Raw genomic sequence first — 24,023 nt, 5'->3', positions numbered from 1 at the left:
AAGACCAGGTAGGGACACTCCATCCGCAAACATATCCAGATCGAAGCGCTTAAATAGCTCTCGCTGAGCCTTGATAGCTTTGGTGAAAGGGACTACGTCGAGATTATTGTACCAGATCAGTAGGTCTTTGATCGATTACATCTCGTGGTAATCCCACACGAACTTCACTCGTTCGTAGTCATCGCTCGTGATGCTCGTTCCACGGAGCTTACTATCAAAAGCTGACTTAGGCGGGATAGTAGTCTGCTTTAGAACATTGAACGCGGTGATGTACTCGTAAGGGAAAAGACCCTTACCAAGACCACAGACACATCTAATTTTGTCATCGCATTTGCAGCCACCGAGATATGTTGTAAGATACTTGTCGTAGCTGGTACCAGCTGGTACATAGTTAGTGATATCAAGCATTTTCATGTCCGATGTAGCAATGCACATGTAGCTGGGGCTCTTGATGACAGATTTGACGTTGTCGGTACCAATTACGGCAAACAAATCTTTCTTAATCCAAATATCATATCGACCACAATTGAAGCCGAATACTGGTACCTGGTCAAGCTGCTGTTTCAGTTTCCCATAATCAGACCTTTGCTTACCAAAACCAAGACTGCGGTGAAAGTCAAAGAAGCTGGCATACTTTCCCTCTTCAATCCAACTCTCCACATCAGACATCTTGTACTTTTTATCAGAATTAGCGCCTGGGACTTCCATACCTGTCAGACCATGTGCATTGATGATTTTTTGTAGAAGCGACATATATTTATTGACATTGTACTGCTGAATCTTAGCCGATACATCACCAATGTAATTGAACATTTCCGTAAGTAGCATCTTTGGATCGTCATTTACAAAGCAACGCACCCCCTCGGCTAAACTATCAGCTACTGATACCGACACAGGAATGTGTTCGTTCGTGAAGACAGTATTCTCCCCGTGTTGAGTCGCGGTAGGCTTAAGAATGGCCTCAAAGTCATAAACGATGAAGTGATCGATGTACTGGTCAGTATTCTTGATTGAATACTTCGTAAGCAGTGATCGTATTACGTTCTGAGCTGGTTTGTAGATAGTTGGCTCAGCTGGGAAGCTTTCGATATTCACGAGCTCACATTGATTCTTTTTGTGATTTTTTACTCTTTCAGCGCTGACGAAAACCATTGCACACTTAGGGCATTGATACTTAGCCTGAAGCATGTCAATGTTCTTGATGTAAAGAGCATGATTCTCGAACGATAAAATATCCATAGCTTCATACCCCTTGTCCGATCTACGAATAATTTCCGGAAGCTACATCCATGCTATATACGTTAATACCGAGTTGGAAGTAGTCCTCAACTTCATCGAGTTGTAGTAGGTCAATAGGCTTGAAACTTTTAAATAGACTCAACGTATACTTCACCCCCTTGAAAGAGCAGTAGCGCTTGAATACCTCCTTCACCTGAGCCTGAATTCTGCGAGGATCCTTCTTAGGGCTCTGGAATGTATGCCAGGCGATACAGTGGAAGACGCACTTGTTGTTGGTCTTAGGGAAGTTGATTACATGCTTGTTTTCGCGGATAATCTTAGGAATAACAGCGTCGCTATCCCCAAGAGCATGGTCGCGATGGTAGACGAAAATCTTGAATGCAGTGATCGCCTTAAGCTTATATCCCGAGCTGGGATAGTTCAGCTTGTCAGCCAACTCCATAGACCGAATTTCCGAAATGACCTTCTTTCGAATATCAGCCTTGCTGTTGATAGCGACAGGCTTATTGAACACATAAGTGTTAGCGAGATTCGGATAGAAGTAGCGAGTGTCATCAGGATCAGTCTTGCTCACAAGTTCGTACCCGAGAGCAACATTTACCTTGAACGCACTTGCCTGAGTCGAAAGAACGTTCTCGAGCTTATCGTAGAAATCAGTAGCCTCAACACCCTCATATAGGTGTGATTCCATGTGATTACCATTGTAAAAACGGTACTTAGGATCAGCCTTGTAGTCAGGCGACAAGTGTTTCTCAAGGGTTTCAGTCGAAGCATTGTACTGCTTAGCTACCAATCTCTGGTTGATTGGGCGCGAAACGTTGCTTACATAAACCATCTTACCCGTTCTACCACGCACCTTAACACGGTAGCTACTACCCCATTTGATAGCTTGAATATTTAATCTCTTTAATCCTTCGAGCTCGTATGCAAACATGTTGCCTATATATGCTTGGCTATATTCTTCTTCGTAGATATGACTTTATAATATTTTGATCATGTATCAGGATCGACTTTATATCTTAGTGATTACAAAAGATTCTGAAATTAATTAATTCAAATATTTGGGTTATACCTTTTTGGAGGTTTTAAGCCATTGTCATTGACTATATTGGGATTGACTTTTTATTTGAGAAAAAAAATTAATTCATTCATTAAGTTCGGTTTCGTTGTTTTGTCATCAATAAGTTCGGTTTTGGGCTTCGCTTGCGAGCTCGAATTTGGTCTCTATTCTTATCGTCGTAGCTCTTTTGATATGACAAGCGCGTCGCGTGTGCGCTGGTAGTAGCGCTTCTGTGCTGCCTTTTTTTAATGTTCTTTGTTATCGAGGTATTGTTCAGGTGAGTACGTCATTTTAGTATATAACTAACTTTTTTTTATCAGGATGAATATTAATTGAGTGTTATTCCGATGACAAATAGATCACGAAGTAATATTTTTAAAATATCTTGGTAGGCCATGAAAGAGAAGCTGATGTCATTGAAGCGTTGAAGCACTCAATTCATTACGCACCTCGGGATACGGAACAAGGATTGCATACTGTTTGATGGTTTGAGGAGTCTTCTTGGTGAAAGTTTTGTAGTAGAGTGGTGGAAGCAAAAAGAAGAGTCGATTGCCGTTCTGACCCAGTTTCGCCAAATCATCCGCCGCCCCGCCCTTGATGTCATGCGTTTTTCCCACAGTCATCTGGAATCCACCGAACTGCGGCATCCACGCATCAATAGCAGTATAGTTCGATGTCCCAGGCACGTATAGCTGCTTTGCATGTTGACCGACTTCCACACGCTCCGCTACTTGCCGAGGCTGCGATGACCGTGGAATATCGATTGTACCATCAGCTGGAGTGCGTTTCCTCTTTTTAGAAAACAGCTCTCGATACACGAAAGTCCCACCCTGCTCCAGCCGATCCATAGAATAAAACTCAAAGATGTATCCACACAGTGATTGTGCTAGCGGGTTTCCATCTGACGAACCGAGAAGGCTTTGCAGCTTCGCGCGGTCATGTTGCCACTTTGTTCGAACAATCAATTGCATCGCCAAATCTGATGCATAGACGACTTTGTATTCTCGATACGGTTCTTGGCTGCGAATGTGAATCAAAGTCTGAACGATCGTGGTCTTCGAGTTGACCCCAGAGTGTATAGACGCCAACACAATGCAATCATCGAGAGAACAACTGCTGCATGCGGACATCAGCAAAGCTTGTGGGTCAGTTTCAATGTCTTGCAACACCAGGCGAGGTACACCACCCAAGCAATCAAATCGATTCTCCCACACAGCTGCTGCATGTGGATACATGGGAGCAATTGTCGCCAGTTCTTCTTTCGACCACAGTGGCATGTAGAAAACATCGGCAGTAGGAGGCTGCTTCTTGAACTCACCGATGCAGTCTCGTCGCGGTGTGCTTGCGAGAAGAACTGAGCATAGCCGGTAGGGAAGCCCAGGGATACTTGTTGGGTCCATCGAATCAACAAGGCACCACAGATCAGGCGACCAAAACTGTTCATTAAACTTGCTTGGCAACGCCAGACAGATCAGCATCGTCGATCCATCGAAGTAAAAGAGCCCATTGTTGTCGAAAAGCAGCACGCGCTTCTTCTCCTTGATCAATCTCCACAGGACATAGTAGACGAACACCGACTTTCCAACCCCAGGCGTGCCCGTGACGACAGCATACTTCACCATGCCCACATTTGGATTGAACAGCGCATGGTTGGCGATCACTTGGTACGAAGAGCGAATGTAGAGCTTCTGACGTCTCGTTAGCGGCAGCAACGACGAAAACTCGAGCCAATCACCAACTTTGTCAACTGTCCGGAATTGTAAGAAGAATGGATTAATGCAGTGGTCGAATACACCGTCTTGAGAGACTGTTGGAACCGAGGACCCTTGCTCCGGAACCACCACCAGCACGTGGATCGTCCTCTTCGTCGAAGCATCACCAAACAAGTCACCAATCTCGTCTGCTGGATCCATTTCCACGTCCAGCAGTGCCTTTACTTTCTCGGGAATAACACCACTCCGCATAGCAATCACGGCAGGATCCTTCGACTTCAGCCAGGCGCCGTCTTTCTTTGACAGGAAGAGATGCAGCTTGTCTGCATCAACATCTTTGAAGTCATTCGGCTTCTCCGCCTTGATCGCCTTCTTCAAGTCTCCCACCAGCTGGCTCGCGTCGATGTCCACAGGGAAAGCGCTTCCAGCCACACCAACGATCGCACAGACAAGCTTCACCATCTTTCCTCGAGCCGGTAGATTCTGGAATGAGGAAGAAGGAGAGAGAATTTCTGGCGTACTTAAGCGGGAAAGAAGGGTGTGACATAGATTTTCAACCAATGATGAGACGCCACGTCGCGCTGGTCCGAACTAATTCTCAAGGTTGCGTCGTCAAAATAGCAGCTGCCTCGAAAGAACGTTCCAGGACTGGTCTCGCAGGTAAATTACGGAAAGTAAAAAAACTGCCAGCGTAATGTTCCATGTCGTACTACTAACGTTTTCGTGGGAAATGCCTGATGCCGAGTTTCCAGATATTGAAAAATTCAGGCGATTCTGCGGGGCCCAAAAAAATGAATTCGGAATTACTACAGCGATGGCGCTCTCTCGGAATGAGTAATCGTTTGGCCTGGTTAAAAGATTTGTACACTCTGGCTGCTTATACAAGTGTTTGGCCTTCTGTAGCCGCACAACTTTGTCAGTACAGCCATGTGTGTAATTGACGCACATGCTGCCGAACTGTACTGTGATACCGTACTGTACGTATTACGAAGTAGTACCGATATTAGTGATTGGATACTTTAAGAAGCATGTTTCCTGTTCATAATTTAAAAAAGAGTATGCAACCGTTATAACTAGTTTGCACTGCTCGCCACAATCGGGGTAGGAAGTTGAAGGTTGCTGCGCAACAGCAGTAGCGACTCAATAGCTAGGCCTTTTCGGTCGTCGTGGGCATCATGCTCTTGCTTGTGATCGGCCAAATAGTGCCACTCCATTCCTGCATGGATAAAAACATCTTAGAATATCGCATCCGCGTTATTGATTCACTAGATGATCTTCATACCGGGATGATCGGGCCCAGATCAACGTCGTCTGTATCCCAGCTGACGATTTTGTGCACTGCGGGAATCATGTGGTCGAACACAAACACAAGCGCCAGGGTGATCTGACCCAGCACGGCGTCGCCGAGCTCCATGGGTGTGTGTGGCTTGTACATCATTCTCTTATGCTTTTCTCTCAAGTTTTGTTGGTCTTGGTCTGGATGACGCAAATTGGTAACTGAGTCTCAAAGGCACCCATTTCATTGACCACCATTCGTGATGAGCATGTGTAATTATTATAGCAGCATAGAAATGATTAGCGTCAACTTCAGCCTGCGAAGAACCCACTTGCCAATAGCCTCTTTTGTAGATCTCAAGAAGATCGTCCATTTAGCAACACATTGCGTCATCATCGCTTTAAGTTGTGACTGTTGCTGCGATGCTTAAAAAAAACCTTCTTCAACAAAATATGGGAATTCGTTTTTTGCGTTGGTAGTGCCGTCTCGGTGGGCCATCGTGTCGTCGGACGCGAAGCGAACAGGTGACGACGGCGACCATTTTGAAGCGCGTTGAAACAAGTGCCACGTCGGAGTCGTGCCAACTGGTACACCTCGGGAAGTATGTCGTATGACTCTCGCTTTTTCATAAAGCTCTTTAGGTCGAGCGATCCAGGCTAAAAATTCAATCGCCGTCAACTGACCGGTCCTGGAGCTATCTCCGATACAGTAGGCGTTGCCGACGACGAAACGCCTGACACAGTGACGTGTGCAGCATGTTGCCCTTCCGTGGTCCCGCGAATGGTGGCAATCCGCGATCAAGTTTATTGCATTCTGTTTCGTCAACGCTTTTCACCTTTTATCTCATGTTTATGTTGTAGAATATAGCGCTAATTATTACAAAAGCGACAACTTCAATTATGAAAATTCGGACGCATCTCGTCGATAACAAGGAGAAACATTGTGTCGCATTAGATCTACTCTATGGCGATACACCACACGCTACATATACAGTGTACACACCACCACCAGGTATTATTACCCCGTACACGACACTTCTGTCGTGACGACGAGAAAACGATGCGTCTGGAGAGACGCGTTTGCTTGAAGTTCAAAAGTGACTTCACAGTTTTCCACGTAAGCTGAAATTGATGTCCGTAGCTGAGACACAGTCGAGCGTCCCGCAATGCAGTCTCTATGCTACGGGACGCAAAAGAACGCCGCGATCCAGAAGGTCGACGTGTACTAATTCACAAAGCTGCCGTCTTCAGACTCAGTTACCAATTCCCGCCAAGACCAACAAGACTCCGAAGAGAAGAACACTACTTCAAGAGAATGCTGTACAAACCACACACACCTATGAAGCTCGGGGATGCCGTGATAGGCCACATCACGAGTGCATTCGTGCTTGTGTTCGGCTTTATGGTCCCCGCTGTACACAGCGCTGTTAGCTGGGAGACCAACCTCAGTCCCATCGTTCCGGTACGATAAACTGCACCACTGACAAATCGGCTGGACTAACGTCAAAATTATGTTTAATTAAAGAAATGGGCTGGAGACATAAGCCCAGTCAGCAAAAACAAGGCGCTCGATTCGCTGCCCCGCCACTAATTTGGCTTAGCTCGTGTTGGGTACTGGTACTGTTTCACTGCGCGACGACGGTACCATCAGCGCAAGGAGTCTGAATCAACTCGACCTTAACAGCGAGTGCCCGCTTACATACTGCTTTAATTTATACTTTTTAAACATGCGCTGCTTTGGCCCTGTAGCACCTAAAAATGTTGTTGTGCTTTTTTGAAGAGCTAATTTAAGTACTCTACAAAAAAGCGCTTTCGAAAACGGCATCTTAAAAAAAAAGCAATAGGAGCTTTGATGTCGCTTTTAAGTCTGACGTTGAAAAGTGCTCGCTTAACTGAGGGTCGCTCTTAACCACGCCATGGCACAAAAGCTGTGATCCGATTGGATGAGCGCTTGCTAGGGCTAGAGTTTAAAGTAAATTAAATGACAGGAAGTGCCACGGACATTCGCAAGTGTCATGGCAAGGGGCAATTGCCATGTGCCATGCTACTTTTATTTGCATTAATGTATATTTTAAAAATAGTTTTCATGATGGCACAGTGGCAGGTCTATTCGTAACCACGCCATGCCATGGCTCAATCTCTAGTGCCATGGTATGGCACACGTGGCAGTGGCTAAGAGCCACCCTGAGAAAAAAGCTTTCTGTTTTTCTAAAAGCACTTTGATTTCGAATCACTTTTTCCAATGTCATTTTATCAAATCATTGCGATAAAAAATAAAAAGGAATTCCAAAGGTGTTAAACAAAGCGTTTCTTTTTGAAAAAACAACGACTCTTAATTTTTTTGGCTTTCTAATATGATCAAATATTAATTGAGGCCTTTTTTCGAAAGCGTTAAAAAATCGAGCTCTTACCAAACGGTTTTCGTTTATGGTCAGCCAGCCATCCGTCAAACCGACGTCTACCACAAACATCAAGATGACCGACTCCGCCGGTGCGAAAATGAACGCTGCGACCATCGCCGAGCCCTTCAGCTTGGCCGTGCGCCAGTACATTGAGCAGGACATGGGTGGCGTGGGTCCCAAGCTCGTGGGTTTGCTGGCTCACGGCGACCCGGCCGCCAAGAAGTACGCCGAGGGACGGGCAAGGCCTGTGCACGCGACGGCATCCGCTACGAGCTGCGCGAAGTGCCCAAGGACGAGCTGCTGGAGGCTTTGGAGAAGGCCAACAAAGACTCGGGTGTGCACGGTATTCTCGTGTACTACCCGTGCTTCGGCGCCTTCCCGAGCTTCTTCGGTGGCACCATGAACGATTTTTTGCGCGACAGCATCAGCATTAAGAAGGACGTGAAAAGACTGTGCCAATTCTACCGTGGCAACTTGTACCGTAACATCCGCTACGTAGACGACGAGAAGACGCAAAAGTGCGTGCTGCCTTGCACACCTTTGGCAATTGTCAAGATCCTCGAACACCTTGGCGTTTATGACAAGACCAAGCCTACTGGCGACCACTTGTCAGGTGTTAACATCACGGTTGTTAGCCGTAGTGACATTGTAACAGCGAACGTCTCCTACTCGCTCACTTGCAGAGGTCGTGTACGATGTCTGGACAGTGAGTACGACGGAAGAAGTAAGCGTTAACACACTACTCGCCCCACACTTGGCAGATTGGGAATTGCTGGAGCTCCACCCATGGTGGACTCCGTTAGAAATAAAAATATCAACCAAGTATCTAACGGGCGAGTGACTACCAATACTAAAAAGACTTCTGGTTTCTGAGACTGCGTCGTCCAGGTCTCATACTCCCCTGAAACTGGAAGTCTTCCTTAGCTTGTTTGCGCGTCATCTGGGTCGGATTGTTGTTCTGGTTCTTCATCTGTATCCCCATCAACTTGAGTACACAGGCATTCGACACCAAGCTACTTTCGATGTTGGCGAAACTTGCCCTTACCCAATGGCTTGGTTAAGGCATCAGCAGGCATGACCTTAGACGGCATGTGTTTTACCACAATGTAACCAGCATCGACATAGTCAATAACCTTGTATATCACCAGATCTAGACACTTGATCTTGTGATGTCCGCTGGAATGTGTCATGACCGGAACAGCTGCAGCATTGTCCGTCCAGAGAAGAGCTGGAAGCTCGACAGGAACTTGTAGTTCGGCTAACAAGTTTTGTAGCCATCGAATTCGATCTGCACAGCAGCTGGCTGCTGTGAGCTCAGCACTGCATGTATCTTTAACTGCACTGGGCTGTAGCTTACTTTGGTATGCTACAACACATCCACCAAGTGTTACAACTTGGCCAGTAACAGATCGACGAGTGTCCATATCATTGCCGAGGTCAGCATCAGCATATCCAGCGATAGAAAGATTGCCCTTTGCAGAAACGTTTGGTAGCACCAATCCATAGGAACTAGTCCCCTTCAAATACGTAAGAGCGCGTTGAGCCAGTCCAAAATGTTCCTCTGTATAACAGTCAAGAAACTTGCTCAAGACACGAACCGCGTTCGCGATATCGGGTCGCGTACAACGCACCAAATACTGTAGGGAACCAACAATTTGACGAAATGGTAGATCACTTCTGTTTACGTCAGGTCCGTAGGGTTTGCTGGGTCTCACAGGTTTTACTTTTGGGTCCATTGGAGTACGGACCACACGAGCAGTGTGATCGCCATATTTTTCCACAATGTGTCGAATGTACGATTCTTGTGACAACGTGACTCGTGTCGGCTCCACTTTTACATTCATGGCCAGCAAGAGGTTGATCTCCCATAAGTCCTTTAGCTTAAATTCACTCTTCAACTGTGAAATTAGCCACGTGATACTCTCATTTTTAGCCGCAATAACGACATCATCAACGTAGACTGTAAGGAAGATAGGAGAGTCGTCGACCCACTTGACGTAAACGCCATCTGCAATTATGCTGGATTTGAAACCAAGCTTCACTAGATATCTCTTCAAAGTTGCGTTCTAGATCGGAGGAGCTTGCTTTAAGCCATATAAGCTCTTCTTCAACAAGCACACACGTCCAGTGCCATCGTCGAACAACTCTGGTTGCTCCATATACACGTCGACATCCATCTCACCGATTAGAAATGCCGTAGTGAAGTCAATTTGGCGAAGTTTCGGGTCATAGTAGAATGCGAGCACAATGACAACACGGATTGCCTCCATGCTCACAACTGGAGAGTATACTTCCCAATAGTCTGAACCAAACACTTGCTCGAAACCCCGGAGAGTAAGTCGAGCTTTGTAGCGTACAATTTCTCCGTTTCGATTCCTTTTGATGACAAACACCCAGCGACTGGTCATGATCTTAGTGTCCGACGGACGGTTCACTAAAATCCACGTATGATTCGCTTGTATGTCAGAGATTTCCGTTTGCAAAGCTTGCCACCACTTATCACCATCAGGACCTGGAAGCGCTGCACGAACTGACTTGGGCAGCTTGTCCGTAGTTGAGATGAAGTAATTGGCAAGCGAATAGCCATGTAGCCTTACGTTTGGACGACGTGTACGTGTTGATCTGCGAAGCGTAACAATTGGGTCTTTGGTGTGTGTTTTCCGACGTCGCTTAACTTCAACCAAACCCGGTTGTCGCTTCTTTTCAACGTGTTTTGTACATCTCGTATCATTCTCATGTCCATCGACACGAATTATAGAAGTGGAGTCACAATTTGGAGTATCATAAGTCTGGGCCAGCTCCCCTGTTCGTCTGTGTTTTGTTGGACCTGAGTTGCTATTATCAAACTCAAGCTCCCCCGCTCTTCTAACTTTCGTCTCTTCCACTACATCGCCTCCAACCTTAGCATCCATAGGACCGACTTCATCGGAGCTATGCAATGCCAGTGCAGTTTCATCGCTGCTACAGGAGCTCGAGTAGTCATGAAGAGGAAGTCTTACATACGGGATTGAAACAGGTAGCACCACACCAGGCTTCTTCGCGCAGAACTTGTCAGGCAACTGATCCACATAGTCAGCCGCCACTGTCCACTGTTCGCGAAACTTTACGTCACGAGACTCCACAATGTGTCCGGTAACAAGATCGAGGACACGATATCCAGTCGTGGATTTAGGACATCCTAGAAACAATGCCTCTTTCGCTGTCGTATCTTGTTTACCTTTCCGTCTTTGCTTAGGGACGAAGTACGTTGCAGCACAGCCCCACACACGTAGACCAGATACATAAGGTATACGACCTTCAAATAACTCGTAAGGTGTACTGTCTTTAATGGCTTTGGATGGTGAGAAGTTGCGTATCGTTACCACAAACTTGAACGCCTCTCTCCATAGTTTTGTTGGAAGTCCACTGGTTACGAGGAGAGCGCGAACATATCGCAGTACTACACCATTCATCTTTTCGACGAGACTGTTTTCTTCGGGTGTATACGTATTTGTATACAGCGGACGAACTCCATTGTCTCGGAGGACTTGTTGTAGCTTTTGATTTACAAACTCAGTTCCTTGATCAGACCCCAGGAATCTGACAGGTCGCTCACATTGCTTCAGCTGTAAGATCAACGTCTTCAAGTTGTCTGTACATTGAGACTTTTGACGGAGTAAGAAGCCCATAGGTATCGTGAGTATTCATTCTCCACGAGCTGAAACATCACGTTTCCAGCAACCGAAACCTCACCATAGTGACAGACATCGGTCATCAGGTTTTCACAACACCTTATTGATCGACATGGAGACACATTCTTGTATGACATTCTTCGCGATTTTGCTAATGTACAGCTTAGGCAATCCATCGCATCTCTAGTGCGCTCACTAGGAGACATCGTCATGCCTGAAACCATCTGATCACGATGGAGTTGCTGCAATGCTGCAAAATTCACATGACCAAAGCGAAGATGCCACCGAAATATCGATTCACCTCCAGCCACAAATGATGCAACTACTTGAGGTGAATTACACAAACCACGAGTGCGATAGTAACCTCGACTCTTGACAAACACTATTGCTGTCGGACCCTTCCATAATAGCCGCCTTGGAGGTCCGTCCTGAGGATACTGTGACTCACATTGCCAGCCTTGCTCTTCAAGTGCATTAACACTTAGCAGATTAACGTGACATCCAACAACATTACGAACTCCAGTAAGAACGCAATCAAGCGCTTCTCCAGTTTCGCCACGTCTATCTTGTGTGGATAGGAAAGATACAGGCAATTGAGACACCAAATGTTCCGTTGTTACTTCTCCTGTCCACGATTCATGTGGCGTGTTCGTCTCCACGTAGTGCGGGAGCTGTGTCATAAGTGACCGGTCAGCGCAGGTATGCGTAATAGCTGCTGTGTCTAATATCCACTCCAATGAATTAGAGGTATCAAACGTCGACAATAATGTAAACCCAGTACTTGACACAGCACAAGTATTTTCAACACGACCGATCATTCCCAATGGTAACGGCTGAGGAGGTCCACCTTTGTTTCCCCCATATCCTCTAGAGCTATCCCCAGAATTGTTGCCACACTTTGCCTTTTCAGCATCTACGTTGCCGTGCTTCAGATCAAATTTGACATCAATTTGCAGCATTCGGTGATGGCCTTCTCTATCACAATAGAAGCACTTGCCCTTCTTTCGTTTACCAGGACCAGACTTTTGATTGGCTTTGCTTCCTGCTTCACTGGATTTAGCTTCACGAGATTGTGCTCCACTGGGTTTAACCCAGCTAATATGTTTACTAGATTTGTCACAAGTTTTCTGTTTCTTAGCCACGTGCATGATCTTCGAGTTTCCCTTTTCCTCATCGCGGACGATCTCATCCATCTCGGTCTCGGACTTCAGTGTGCTCAAGACTTGCTGCAGAGTGGGTCGGGACCCGGGAGCCATGATGCGAGAAAACTGACGCACGACATCTCTGTGTGTCTGCACTACTCCCATGAGAATCACGTCCACAGTGAGATCATCATCGATAACTCGACCCAGATTAGCCAACGCACGACGTGTATCGTGAATTTCCTGAAGCCAAGAATCCATCGTCTGCTCACGAGTGTAAGCTGCGTGGAAGAATTGCTTCAATACCCACACGTAATTAGAAAACTCACGCTTAGTATGGTGTGCTTCCAGATCTTCCGACATTTCCTTGCCAGTTGGAAGATCACACATACGCTCAGCGTCTTCAACTTTAGCACCTCGAAGCAACGTATCTTTCACAAAGAAGTCCAACATATCGTAGCGCTGTTGAAGTTCCCCATTTACAATCGGACGCTGTACGGATCCATCGATCAGACCCCAAGCATTAAGTCGATGTAAATAGGCCATAACTTGAGCGCGATAGAGGTTAAAGCTTCCTGCCATTTTTGGTGGGTTTTTGTTCACATCCAACGCTAGGTTAGGCGGTGGCAATGGTATCCTTCGTTGTTGTTCTTCATTAGCGTGCGACCTCGCTGGAGCGTTCACCACCGGAGTTCCAGTCAAAATGAGTGTTGAAGTTGGTGAGTTCAACGCAGAAACAGACTGCGGCGGTGGAGACTGAAGGACAGGAATCCCGCCAGCACCACCAGCCAACGGACCTACCAGTCCAGCCGCTACTGACGCTTCAGGCGCTGATACAGCCATCATCCGTCGCGACGCGGTCGGAGACGGAGTACCAAGTAAGTCTGACATCAAAGGCAGCGTCCACGACACCGTCAGCGTTCACGTAAGTTCTGGAAGTTTACTCTAATTTTGGGCTCATAACCCTAACAGCGAACGTCCCCTACTCGTTCACTTGCAGAGGTCGTGTACGATGTCTGGACAGTGTTTACGACGGAAGAAGTAAGCGTTAACACACTACTCGCCCCACACTTGGCAGAAGGGGAATTGCTGGAGCTCCACCCTTGGTGGACTCCGTTAGAAATAAAAATATCAACCAAGTTTCCAACGGGCGAGTGACTATCAATACTAAAAAGACTTCTGGTTTCTGAGACTGCGTCGTCCAGGTCTCATACATTGTCGGCCGCCCATTGGCTGCTATGCTTGCGAATGACGGCGCTGACGTGTACAGCGCCGACATTGACTCGCTGTACCTATTCCGTCGCGGTAAGCTCATCCCGAGCGAAGAGACACAGGAGACGGCGTGTAAGAAGTCTCGTGTCATCATTACTGGCGTCCCCGTTAAGAGCTACAAGCTGCCGCTTGAGTGGGTCAGCGAAAACACGGTCATCATCAACGTCGCGTCCTTCAAGAACGTGGACGAGGCCGAGCTGCTTAAGATAAAGGGCGTGCAGTACGTGCCACTGGTGGGTAAGGTCACGGTGGCCATGCTCGAGCGCAACCTGCTGCGTCTGTACGAGAACTTCCACTGGAAGCCTAAGAAGGTCTGGCAGTAAGAGTGTGGATGAGGATAGAGAGAACACCTCGCTCACCGCTAAAATGCATAAATCTTCCTCGTTACAGGGAAATTCACAGCGTGTGCAGTACCGTAATACGCTAACTCCATCCAATTACACTTAATAGCGCCTATGCTGACTCCATTATCTCTACATGCACTAAACTGGACGCTGTGACTTTATTCTGGTCGTTCACGGCTTTCGCTTCGAGGTCCACGCAGCAGCATATTGCCATCGTCCACGTGGGTTTTCTTCAAGTAAATGTCGTCATCAATCAGCAACTCGAGAGTTTGTACATTCACGGCTGTGTACTCGAGGACAATAGACTGATGTCGTTCGAAGATAGCACCATCCAAGGGAGACGTTAGTGATAGGTGTACCTCGTCCTCAATAGAGGGAGTGGGTGGCTTTCGAACGTAGACATCTTTCTTGTATGTCGTGAGCTCTTCGATTAGCCCAGGAATGGGGATAGTAACTTCGAGATGAAGCTTAAATATCGCGTCGTGTGTGAATTTTCGGAGAGGAATCGACAGTGCGATTGAGCACTTCAGTATTGTCGTCTTCGCTTTCAAGTGCAAGAAATCCTATTTCCGACGTGAAAACCTCGTCGTCCAAAAATAATTCGTATCGAAAAACCTCGGCGCCATACAAATGCAGAGCTTCAGTGGGAAAGTTGGCAAGTTGCCACTCGAATGAAACACCTTGTGGCGTGATTATTGAATTTCCCACGGGGTTCACAATGTGCACGGAAACATTCGAGATATCGTACGCCGAGAACAGTTCCTCGTAGTTCGATAAGGGGAACACTACAGGGTGAAAGAAGCTGTACACACACGCAAGGAGGTACGCAACTAACACCGTGGCAACTCCCCCCACAAACAGAAGCTCTTGCTGGGTGGGATCACCATTATTTCGCTTCTTCTTGGTCTCCGTCAAAAGCCCCTTGCTCTTTGCCACCGCTTGATTTCCCGTCGACTCTGGACGTCCCTTAACCACAGCCTTCGAGCTCTTCTTTTCCCTCTCCGGCGGTCTTTTATCTTCTTGTTGCACGCCATCGTCTGAATCTACATTCGGATCAGCACAGTCGTCCTCGTGCCCCGCCTCGGCGATGTGAGCGCTCTTGCCTTTCATGCTGTTTTTCGATTCCGGATCTTTCATGCAAATCTCCTGCTCGATTGCCTCCGGATGCGGAGTGTCTGCCGAATTGCCATCATCCTCCGACTCGCACGAGGTCACCTCCGATGTGATAGTGTCTAAGAGCTCTTGGGCCTGTAAGTACATGAACTCACTACCATTATCACTTGTTAGGATATCCACTTTGTGGAGACGAACAAACGCTTTAAGCGCTACTAACACAATTGCTGCCGTTTTGTTTCGTAAGAGCTTTGCGTACCCCAGCCTTGAGTTGATGTTGATAGCAGTCAAAATTGGCCGTTTCTCCCAATACGCAAGATCAATTTGCCACGAGTTGGGGTTATGCGAAGCTATTTTGAAACCATTGAATCTCTTCTTTTGCTCCTGAAATCGTTGAATATCGGGCTGACTCCCATACCAATCCTTTACTATTTTGAAAGTTATCTTAGGATTCAACTCCTTTGCTTTCTGATACAGAGCTTGAGCTCCTATAAAACCGGTTTTTGGGTCATAGTAGAGTTTCTTTAATAGCGCGTCCATGATCTATATTTACATTAAAAAAAATCCCAGTGGCTAGCTGCTAAAATTACAAGTGGTTCAGTCGTGATACCATCATCAAGTACTCGACGTTTGTCATAGTAGTAGTTAAGCGCTGTTTTGGTTTGAGTATAGGTGATGATAGACTTGGCTTCTTTCGATAGTCTGAACCCCTTGTTTGTACCTTGTAGCATGATGCGATCCCGTACGACAGTCTCAAACCCATCAGAATTAAGAACACCATTGTTTCGACCACTTCCCTGTTGAATACCCTTCGCTGAAACCTTTACTTTGTATGTCTCATCGGGTAGTTAGCAAATATAGTTCTTACTCGATAGTGAGACCATAGCATCACCTGACCATTCATCTTTGAACAAACCAGGCGTACGGCGATCAAACTTAGCTACCTCAGTGTTGTAGTCACGTGGAAACCAATCGTATATACGCTCCTTGAAGTATGTTCGTAGCCCAGGCTTAATACAGTCTTGAAATGGATTATCACAGCTGAAAGCGATATAAGCCGAATCAGTGTCCATCTCCTGATACTGGAAGTCAGAGCGATCGAAGTAGAAACTTATGCAGTCATAGTAAAACTGAAGCATGCGTAGCTTAGCAAGCTGATAGATAGCAATCGACAAATGGATTAGGTTCTTATTATTGAGTCGGCGCTTCTTCATCGTGATCTCACACGCATCATTAAGCTCCTCGAGACCATGGAACGTAAAGTGTTCGATCTTGTTCTTAATAGCTTTGTCACTCGACTCATACTCAACCTCTTTGTGCTTGCTCATATCCATGCCAGATCGACCAAAAGCACTGTTGCCTACCAGTTTCACCATCTCGGCAATCATAGCCTTCGACTTATCAACATCACCCTCTCGCCGGGCGTTTGATACAGCCTCCATAAATGGAGCAAAAGCTTTATGGGAGCTCGCTTTTATGAAGCTGTAAGTCTTGGTGATCTCCAAACCATGAGAGAGATACCACTTCAGCAAAGGTGCGTATATGAGAATCTTTTCACCAAAGTAGCTACCAATCAACTTGCGAGCTGGTTTTGCTCGGCTTTGCTTGCGCGCCTCATTGTGTTCGAACATGTGCTTACCAATGACGCTCTCATTCGTACAGTCGATCAGTACATTCTTGAAAATTGGAGTCATCTCACCAAAGTACTGTTTAAAGTATTCTGGTGTTCGGATATCACATTCAAGAAAGCCGAATACTTTGTATGCTTTGATGTCATCGATGATACCATCATACGCTTCAACCGTAGTCAATCGACCGCATGGCATCTCATTACCAAGGGCCCATAGATATAGAGCGTTAGCGTCGTATCCGATAATTTTGTTGCAGATCTTACCTCCACGAATCTTCGTCTCGTTTCGCTTAGCATACCTGTTGAATATAATTGATGGTCTTGTTAGCTTTCATTTTCCCGTAAATCTCAGATTCCTCCTTGTCAATCGAAAACACCAATCTGGCTGCGTTAAAATCAAGCAGTTTCTTGTATCTGAACCCCCTAAGAGACATATCTTTTCGAGCGGTGTTGCATGAAATGCAGCTGATCAAGATATTCCCATCAGGGTGCCCAAGATTGTTATTGATTCTATCAGCGGAAGCGGTATCAGCAGTCAGCTGACAATAGCATAGACCACACAGATACTTTTGCTTTTGCAGCAATGTATTCACGTGCTCGAGCGTCATACCAAATTTTCGTTTTGCCTTAGCATCCTGACTCTTGTAGCCAGCCATGCGCTTCGCTGGAAATCGGAATGCGTTAGCAGGTTTCTTATCCGGATATTGGAGATTATTGAAGCAGGTCTGTACATAACCTTCTCTGAAAGACCAGGTAGGGACACTCCATCCGCAAACATATCCAGATCGAAGCGCTTAAATAGCTCTCGCTGAGCCTTGATAGCTTTGGTGAAAGGGACTACGTCGAGATTATTGTACCAGATCAGTAGGTCTTTGATCGATTTCATCTCGTGGTAATCCCACACGAACTTCACTCGTTCGTAGTCATCGCTCGTGATGCTCGTTCCACGGAGCTTACTATCAAAAGCTGACTTAGGTGGGATAGTAGTCTGCTTTAGAACATTGAACGCGGTGATGTACTCGTAAGGGAAAAGACCCTTACCAAGACCACAGACACATCTAATTTTGTCATCGCATTTGCAGCCACCGAGATATGTTGTAAGATACTTGTCGTAGCTGGTACCAGCTGGTACATAGTTAGTGATATCAAGCATTTTCATGTCCGATGTAGCAATGCACATGTAGCTGGGGTTCTTGATGACAGATTTGACGTTGTCGGTACCAATTACGGCAAACAAATCTTTCTTAATCAAGTTAATATCATATCGACTAGAATTAAAGCCGAATACTGGTACCTGGTCAAGCTGCTGTTTCAGTTTCCCATAATCAGACCTTTGCTTACCAAAACCAAGACTGCGGTGAAAGTCAAAGAAGCTGGCATACTTTCCCTCCTCTTCAATCCAACTCTCCACATCAGACATCTTGTACTTTTTATCAGAATTAGCGCCTGGGACTTCCATACCTGTCAGACCATGTGCATTGATGATTTTTTGTAGAAGCGACATATATTTATTGACATTGTACTGCTGAATCTTAACCGATACATCACCAATGTAATTGAACATTTCGGTAAGTAGCATCTTTGGATCGTCATTTACAAAGCAACGCACCCCCTCGGTTAAACTATCAGCTACTGATACCGACACAGGAATGTGTTCGCTCGTGAAGACAGTATTCTCCCCGTATTGAGTCGCGGTAATCTTAAGAATGGCCTCAAAGTCATAAACGATGAAGTGATCGATGTACTGGTCAGTATTCCTGATTGAATACTTCGTAAGCAGTGATCGTATTACGTTCTGAGCTGGTTTGTAGATAGTTGGCTCAGCTGGGAAGCTTTCGATATTCACGAGCTCACATTGATTCTTTTTGTGATTTTTTACTTTTTCAGCGCTGACGAAAACCACTTCACACTTAGGGCATTGATACTTAGCCTGAAGCATGTCAATGTTCTTGATGTAAAGAGCATGATTCTCGAGCGATAAAATATCCATAGCTTCATACCCTTGTCCGATCTACGAATGCATTCTACATTTCCGGAAGCTACATCCATGCTATATACGCTAATACCGAGTTGGAAGTAGTCCTCAACTTCATCGAGTTGTAGTAGGTCAATAGGCTTGAAACTTCTAAATAGACTCAACGTATACTTCACCCCCTTGAAAGAGCAGTAGCGCTTGAATATCTCCTTCACCTGAGCCTGAATTCTGCGAGGATCCTTCTTAGGGCTCTGGAATGTATGCCAGGCGATACAGTGGAAGACGCACTTGTTGTTGGTCTTAGGGAAGTTGATTACATGCTTGTTTTCGCGGATAATCTTAGGAATAACAGCGTCGCTATCCCCAAGAGCATGGTCGCGATGGTAGACGAAAATCTTGAATGCAGTGATCGCCTTAAGCTTATATCCCGAGCTGGGATAGTTCAGCTTGTCAGCCAACTCCATAGACCGAATTACCGAAATCACCTTCTTTCGAATATCAGCCTTGCTGCTGATAGCGACAGTGTAACGGGGTTACATAGTGTGGAGCACACAGGGGTACGAAGTACCCGGAGAGCTAACAAACTCTCAGTACATAAGCTGGAGAGTTAACAAGGTCTCTCAGTACGTTGGCCGAAAGCCACACGTTATGCATTTGATTAGGTTTAACTATGCTAGATAGTTAAACAGATACATTTACCCCTAGGCGGCTTGGTCGCAATAATAGTAAATAAAACACTTCTGGTTTTGAAGCATAAAAGTTAAGGTGTTAACTTTGAGCCCTGGTCTTGGGCTGTAAGTGTCCTTTGGATAAGGAACTTAGTATTGGTGACTCTTTGAGTCGAACGTCTTCCTCTGACGCTAGAGCTACGGCAGCCCCGCTGCACTTGGTAGCACTTGTTGGTCAATCCCGCTCCTGAGTCGGTTGACTATATCCTCTGCGAGGATGGAACACCCCGTGTTCGCGAATTTGCCCCCGGCGCAGCAGGACGCGCTTACTAAGCTTATGTCCTTGCTTGGCCCGGAGGGCGTGGCTCATCTTGCATCGCAAGGTCCAGAGGCGGTCACTTGCCAGGCTGGAATCGTTCTCCCGCTACGAGAACGCGCTCTTGGAGCATGTCCAAGAGAAGATGAGCGCCGCAACGGCGGCGGCGTCGATGACGCGTGAAGAGTCTATGAGACTGAAACCGCTCATGGTAAGCGTAAAAACCTTCGAGGGGAAGGATGGAGAGAATCTCCTTCTCTGGACCCGTGAGGTCGAGATGGCCATGGGATCGGCCCTGCTCCAGTCTGAGCATCAGCGCGTGGCGCTGGCTATCTCCAGGCTTGAAGGTCGCGCTCGCGAATGGGCACTAACGTGCGGCACGTCTGTTGACGCTGCATTTCCCACTTGGGATAAGCTGAAGCAACAGCTTTCGCGCGTGTTCGCGCCGCCTAATCAGGCGTACCGTATCCGGTCAAAGTTCCTTGCTACCCGCCAGGGTAAGAAGGATTTATTGGACTATGTCCAAGAGTTGAGAACTCTTATCGCCGGAATGGCGGCGGACCCTCTTCCGGAACTGGTCAGCGTGACCGTGTTCATGGAGGGACTTCGTGTGAGCGCAGCTCGAACGGAAGTGTTCCGTGTACACCCTAACTCTTTTGAAGAGGCGGTGGATGTGGCATTGAATGCCGAGCACAACTTCAGGTCGGCGCGACCTGGTTGGAGCGCTGGTAGCGCAAGCTCTTCGGGCGGTCCAGAGCCGATGGACCTCAGCTATGCTGAAGATGAAGAAGCGGAGCTTCTTGCTGCGGAGCAGCGCGCCGGCATCCGCCGATGCTTTGTGTGCAATAGCACTAAGCACTTGAGGGCCTATTGCCCTCTGCGCAAGAAGCGCGAGGCTCCGGCGAGCCAACCCTCCGGGTCATCGCCGGAAAACGGCAACTCCCAGTAGGCGCGGGGCGGCCTACTGGGGAAGAACTAAGTTCTGTTGTGCCTCGAAGAGGTAGAGGACAACGGGGCTCAGCCCCGAAGAGAGCTGAGCTCTCTTACGAGAAGAGTGTGTGCAAGCCGGGCTTGCTGGTCGTTCAAGCGAACGTGAAGGGCTTTGCAAAGCCATGGAGAGTCTTGATTGACTCGGGAGCCTCGGGCAACTACGCCCGTCGCTCCAGGGGGTCAGCTGTATGCTGAGGCACTGGAAGTGCCAACGAGAGATACGATCTCTGTCCGTCTCGCGACGGGGACACTGGTAACTGTGTCGAAGGTCTCTGTCGACCTTGGAGTGAAGTTTGAGAACTTCGACAGCGTGGAACGCTGTTTGGTCTTAGACCTGGATGTGAGGTATGACCTCATCCTTGGCATGGCATGGCTGGAACGCCATGAGCCATGGATCGACTGGAAGTCGAAAACGCTGGGTGCGTCGCACCCTGCTCCTAGTGGAGCTTTGGTGAGTCATGAACCCACCTCTGCTAGGAAGCAGAAGCGCTTTTGGCGCGAGCACGAGGCCGATGCGGCCGTAGTGCTGGACATTGGTATGTCCGAAATTGTTAGCAACGAGATTGCTGTTTGCCCTGAGGGCGTACGTGGTGCGGCACGTTATCCGCTGAGCGGTGCAGGTCAGGTCAATGACCAACTGCTGGGTCCTGGTGAGGACGAGCGCGGAGTGGCGCGTAATCCACTGAGTGGTATGAATCTGGTCGATGACCTACCCGCTGCGTGACCCGAGGGTCGCGGTCGACTGCGAGTCGAGGCATCATGGGCGTGGCCCAGGAGATGCAGATGAAGTGACACCTAGCTCACTGTGTGAAGGTCAAGAAACTCTTGGCTTTCAGCCGAGTGTCTTGCGAGACACTGTATCCTCTTCCAGGAGTGATGGTGCTGCTGCACCCGGTGGTGGTGACGGAGATGTCGCCACACCGCCCTCATCCGGCCGGGATCGGTCGCGGAGGGAGAGGAGAAGAAGACGCAGGACGTCTGTGACGTCTTCGACGTCGGACGAGGTGTCCAACGTGACGAGCGGTGGTGCTCCACGTGATTGCTGTGAACAGCTGTATACACTCGTGAACGGAGTGACGGGGGAGGTAGAAGGCGATATCAGCCTTGATACTCTGCCCGCTGCTGATGCTCTGCTAGAGCTGGACGAGATGTCCATTGCCGAGTTCGGCAAAAGCCTTAAAGGCAGGCGAGCTAGCCGAGGTGGTCTTGCTGGGACCTGAGGAGGAGTTGAACTCCTCATCCGTCGTGGACGACGCGGTCCTAGAGGACACCAAGAAGGCGCTGAGCGCAAGAAGTGGACCGGCGATCCTCAAAGATCCTTCGGATCCCTTCTACCCGGTGGTGAAGGAGTATGGAGACGTTGTCTCGAAAGACCCACCGACGGGCCTGCCTCCGGATCGAGGCGTGTGTCATGAGATTGACCTGGTTCCTGGAACCAAATACTGCGTAACAAGGCAATGGCCTTTGCCGAGAGAGCAGTGTGACGTCATTGACGCATTCTTCCGTGCGAAGCACGAGGCAGGGATGGTGCGTGAGAGTAAGTCTCCGCACTCGACACCCACGTTCTGTGTCAGAAAGCCGAACGGCAAGTGGCGCATTGTTCATGCTTTTAACAAGCTAAATGCGGCCACTATCCCGGCGCAAACGCCGATTCCTCGCAAGGATGTTCTGCAGAACAACATGGTAGGCTGTACGTTGTACAGCGCGCTCGACTTGGTCGATGGTTACTACAAATTGCTCATGAGAGCGAGCGACATTCCGCTGACAGCGGTGAGTACTCCGAGCGGTATGCTCTGGGAGTGGCTGGTCATGCCCCAGGGGCTGTCGAACGCACCAGCAACGTTCAATCGTCTTGTGACGCAGTTGTTTAGGCCCCACCGGGCGTACGCTCAGACGTACTTTGACGATATATTCGTCCATATTCGTGCCGAGCACGGAAAGTCAGACGTGGATAACCACATTGACCACTTGCGAGCGGTGCTCGAGTGCATGCGCACTAATAAGTTGTATGCCAACTTGGACAAGTGCGTCTTTGGCGCGGAGGAGATACCTTTCCTCGGGTGCTTCATTGGGAAGCGTGGCTTACGGGCAGATCCTGCCAAAGTCAAGGCCATCGTAGACTGGCCGGTTCCCAAGAACCAAAAAGACTTACGCAAGTGGCTAGGATTAGCCAATTACTTGCACAAGTACAGCGCGAACTACGCGGAGATGGCTCGGCCATTATCAGATCTCCTTAAGAAGGACGCACCATGGTGCTGGAACGTCGAGCACGACGGAGCCTTTGAGGCTGTGAAGGAGAGCCTTCTCCAGGCTCCGATCCTTGCGCTACCGGACCCGGATAGTCCGTTTAGCGTCGTCTGTGACGCCTCCGATTTTGCAATCGGTTGTGCTTTACTACAAGCAGACGCCGAAGGGCGTGAACGCGTGATCGCGTTTGAGTCTCGCCAGCTCAAAGCTGCAGAGAAGAGCTATCCAGTTCATGACAAAGAGCTACTTGCAATGAAGTATGCTCTAGTCAAATTCAGGGTACACCTGCTAGGCTCTAAGCCTTTTGTGATCTTTACTGATCATGCGTCGTTACGCACTGCGACACAGTCGCCTCATCTCTCTCAGAGAATGGCAAGATGGCTTTCCTTCTTTGCCGAGTATAACTTCGAGGTGAAGTACAAGCCGGGGCGGCTTAATGTAGTGGCCGATGCGCTCTCGCGCAGGCCAGACTACGAGCTAGCTCATGTCACGACAGTGACGTCGTCAGTGCCTGACTTGATACGCGGAGCGTATGCACAAGACGACATGTGCGTAGCGCTGCTACGGGCTCTTGGGAGCGAAGAGTTTAAAGACTCTGACAAGGAATTGTCTGGGCGCTTACGCGCGAGGCTGCATCGATACTCACTCGATGGCGGCCTGCTGTACTACAGCACCGACTCTGAGGATAACCCTCGTGTAGTCGTTCCTCATGATGAGGATCTAAAGTATCGAATCCTCTATGAGGTTCATGATACGCCCGTGGGCGGGCACTTAGGTCGGGAGAAGACCTATGGCTCGGTGAGCTCGATGTACTGGTGGCCCAAGATGTATAAGTGGGTCGGCACCCATGTACGCACGTGTGAGACGTGTCAACGGACAAAGTCCGCGCCGAGCACGGCAGCGCCATTGGCGAGTTTGCCTGTACCCCAAGGGATGTTGGCAGTCCATGAGTATGGACTTTGTGTTG

General features: G+C 48.0%; 4 protein-coding genes across 4 annotated transcripts; 3 read left to right on the top strand and 1 right to left on the bottom strand.

Moving 5' to 3' along the window:
• Nucleotides 1-2,712: 2,712 nt before the first annotated feature.
• Nucleotides 2,713-4,490, bottom strand: PITG_18554 (Crinkler (CRN) family protein; the record flags this gene model as incomplete). Its single annotated transcript, XM_002997616.1, has 1 exon — nt 2,713-4,490. One exon carries the CDS (start codon nt 4,471-4,473, stop codon nt 2,713-2,715), a length of 1,761 nt encoding a protein of 586 aa, XP_002997662.1.
• Nucleotides 4,491-7,713: 3,223 nt separating this feature from the next.
• Nucleotides 7,714-9,000, top strand: PITG_18553 (tetrahydrofolate dehydrogenase; the record flags this gene model as incomplete). Its single annotated transcript, XM_002997615.1, has 3 exons — nt 7,714-7,876; nt 7,909-8,394; nt 8,963-9,000. 3 exons carry the CDS (start codon nt 7,714-7,716, stop codon nt 8,998-9,000), a joined length of 687 nt encoding a protein of 228 aa, XP_002997661.1.
• Nucleotides 9,001-11,672: 2,672 nt separating this feature from the next.
• On the top strand, nt 11,673-14,096 carry PITG_18552 (tetrahydrofolate dehydrogenase; the record flags this gene model as incomplete). The annotated part of the gene is made up of 8 exons (XM_002997614.1): nt 11,673-11,690; nt 11,848-11,927; nt 12,498-12,777; nt 12,853-13,034; nt 13,117-13,220; nt 13,341-13,426; nt 13,474-13,542; nt 13,707-14,096. The coding sequence occupies 8 exons, from the start codon at nt 11,673-11,675 to the stop codon at nt 14,094-14,096; spliced, it is 1,209 nt and encodes a 402-aa protein (XP_002997660.1).
• A 4,781-nt stretch (nt 14,097-18,877) lies between these two features.
• PITG_18548 (uncharacterized protein) lies at nt 18,878-19,363 on the top strand (the record flags this gene model as incomplete). Its single annotated transcript, XM_002997613.1, has 3 exons — nt 18,878-18,929; nt 19,025-19,240; nt 19,290-19,363. The coding sequence occupies 3 exons, from the start codon at nt 18,878-18,880 to the stop codon at nt 19,361-19,363; spliced, it is 342 nt and encodes a 113-aa protein (XP_002997659.1).
• Nucleotides 19,364-24,023: the final 4,660 nt, after the last annotated feature.

This window comes from Phytophthora infestans, genomic scaffold (assembly GCF_000142945.1).
Source record: "Phytophthora infestans T30-4 supercont1.69 genomic scaffold, whole genome shotgun sequence".
Classification (NCBI taxonomy): domain Eukaryota; phylum Oomycota; class Peronosporomycetes; order Peronosporales; family Peronosporaceae; genus Phytophthora; species Phytophthora infestans.
The sequence above is the reverse complement of the archived record's forward strand: the minus strand, read 5'-3'. Positions and strand labels throughout refer to the sequence as shown.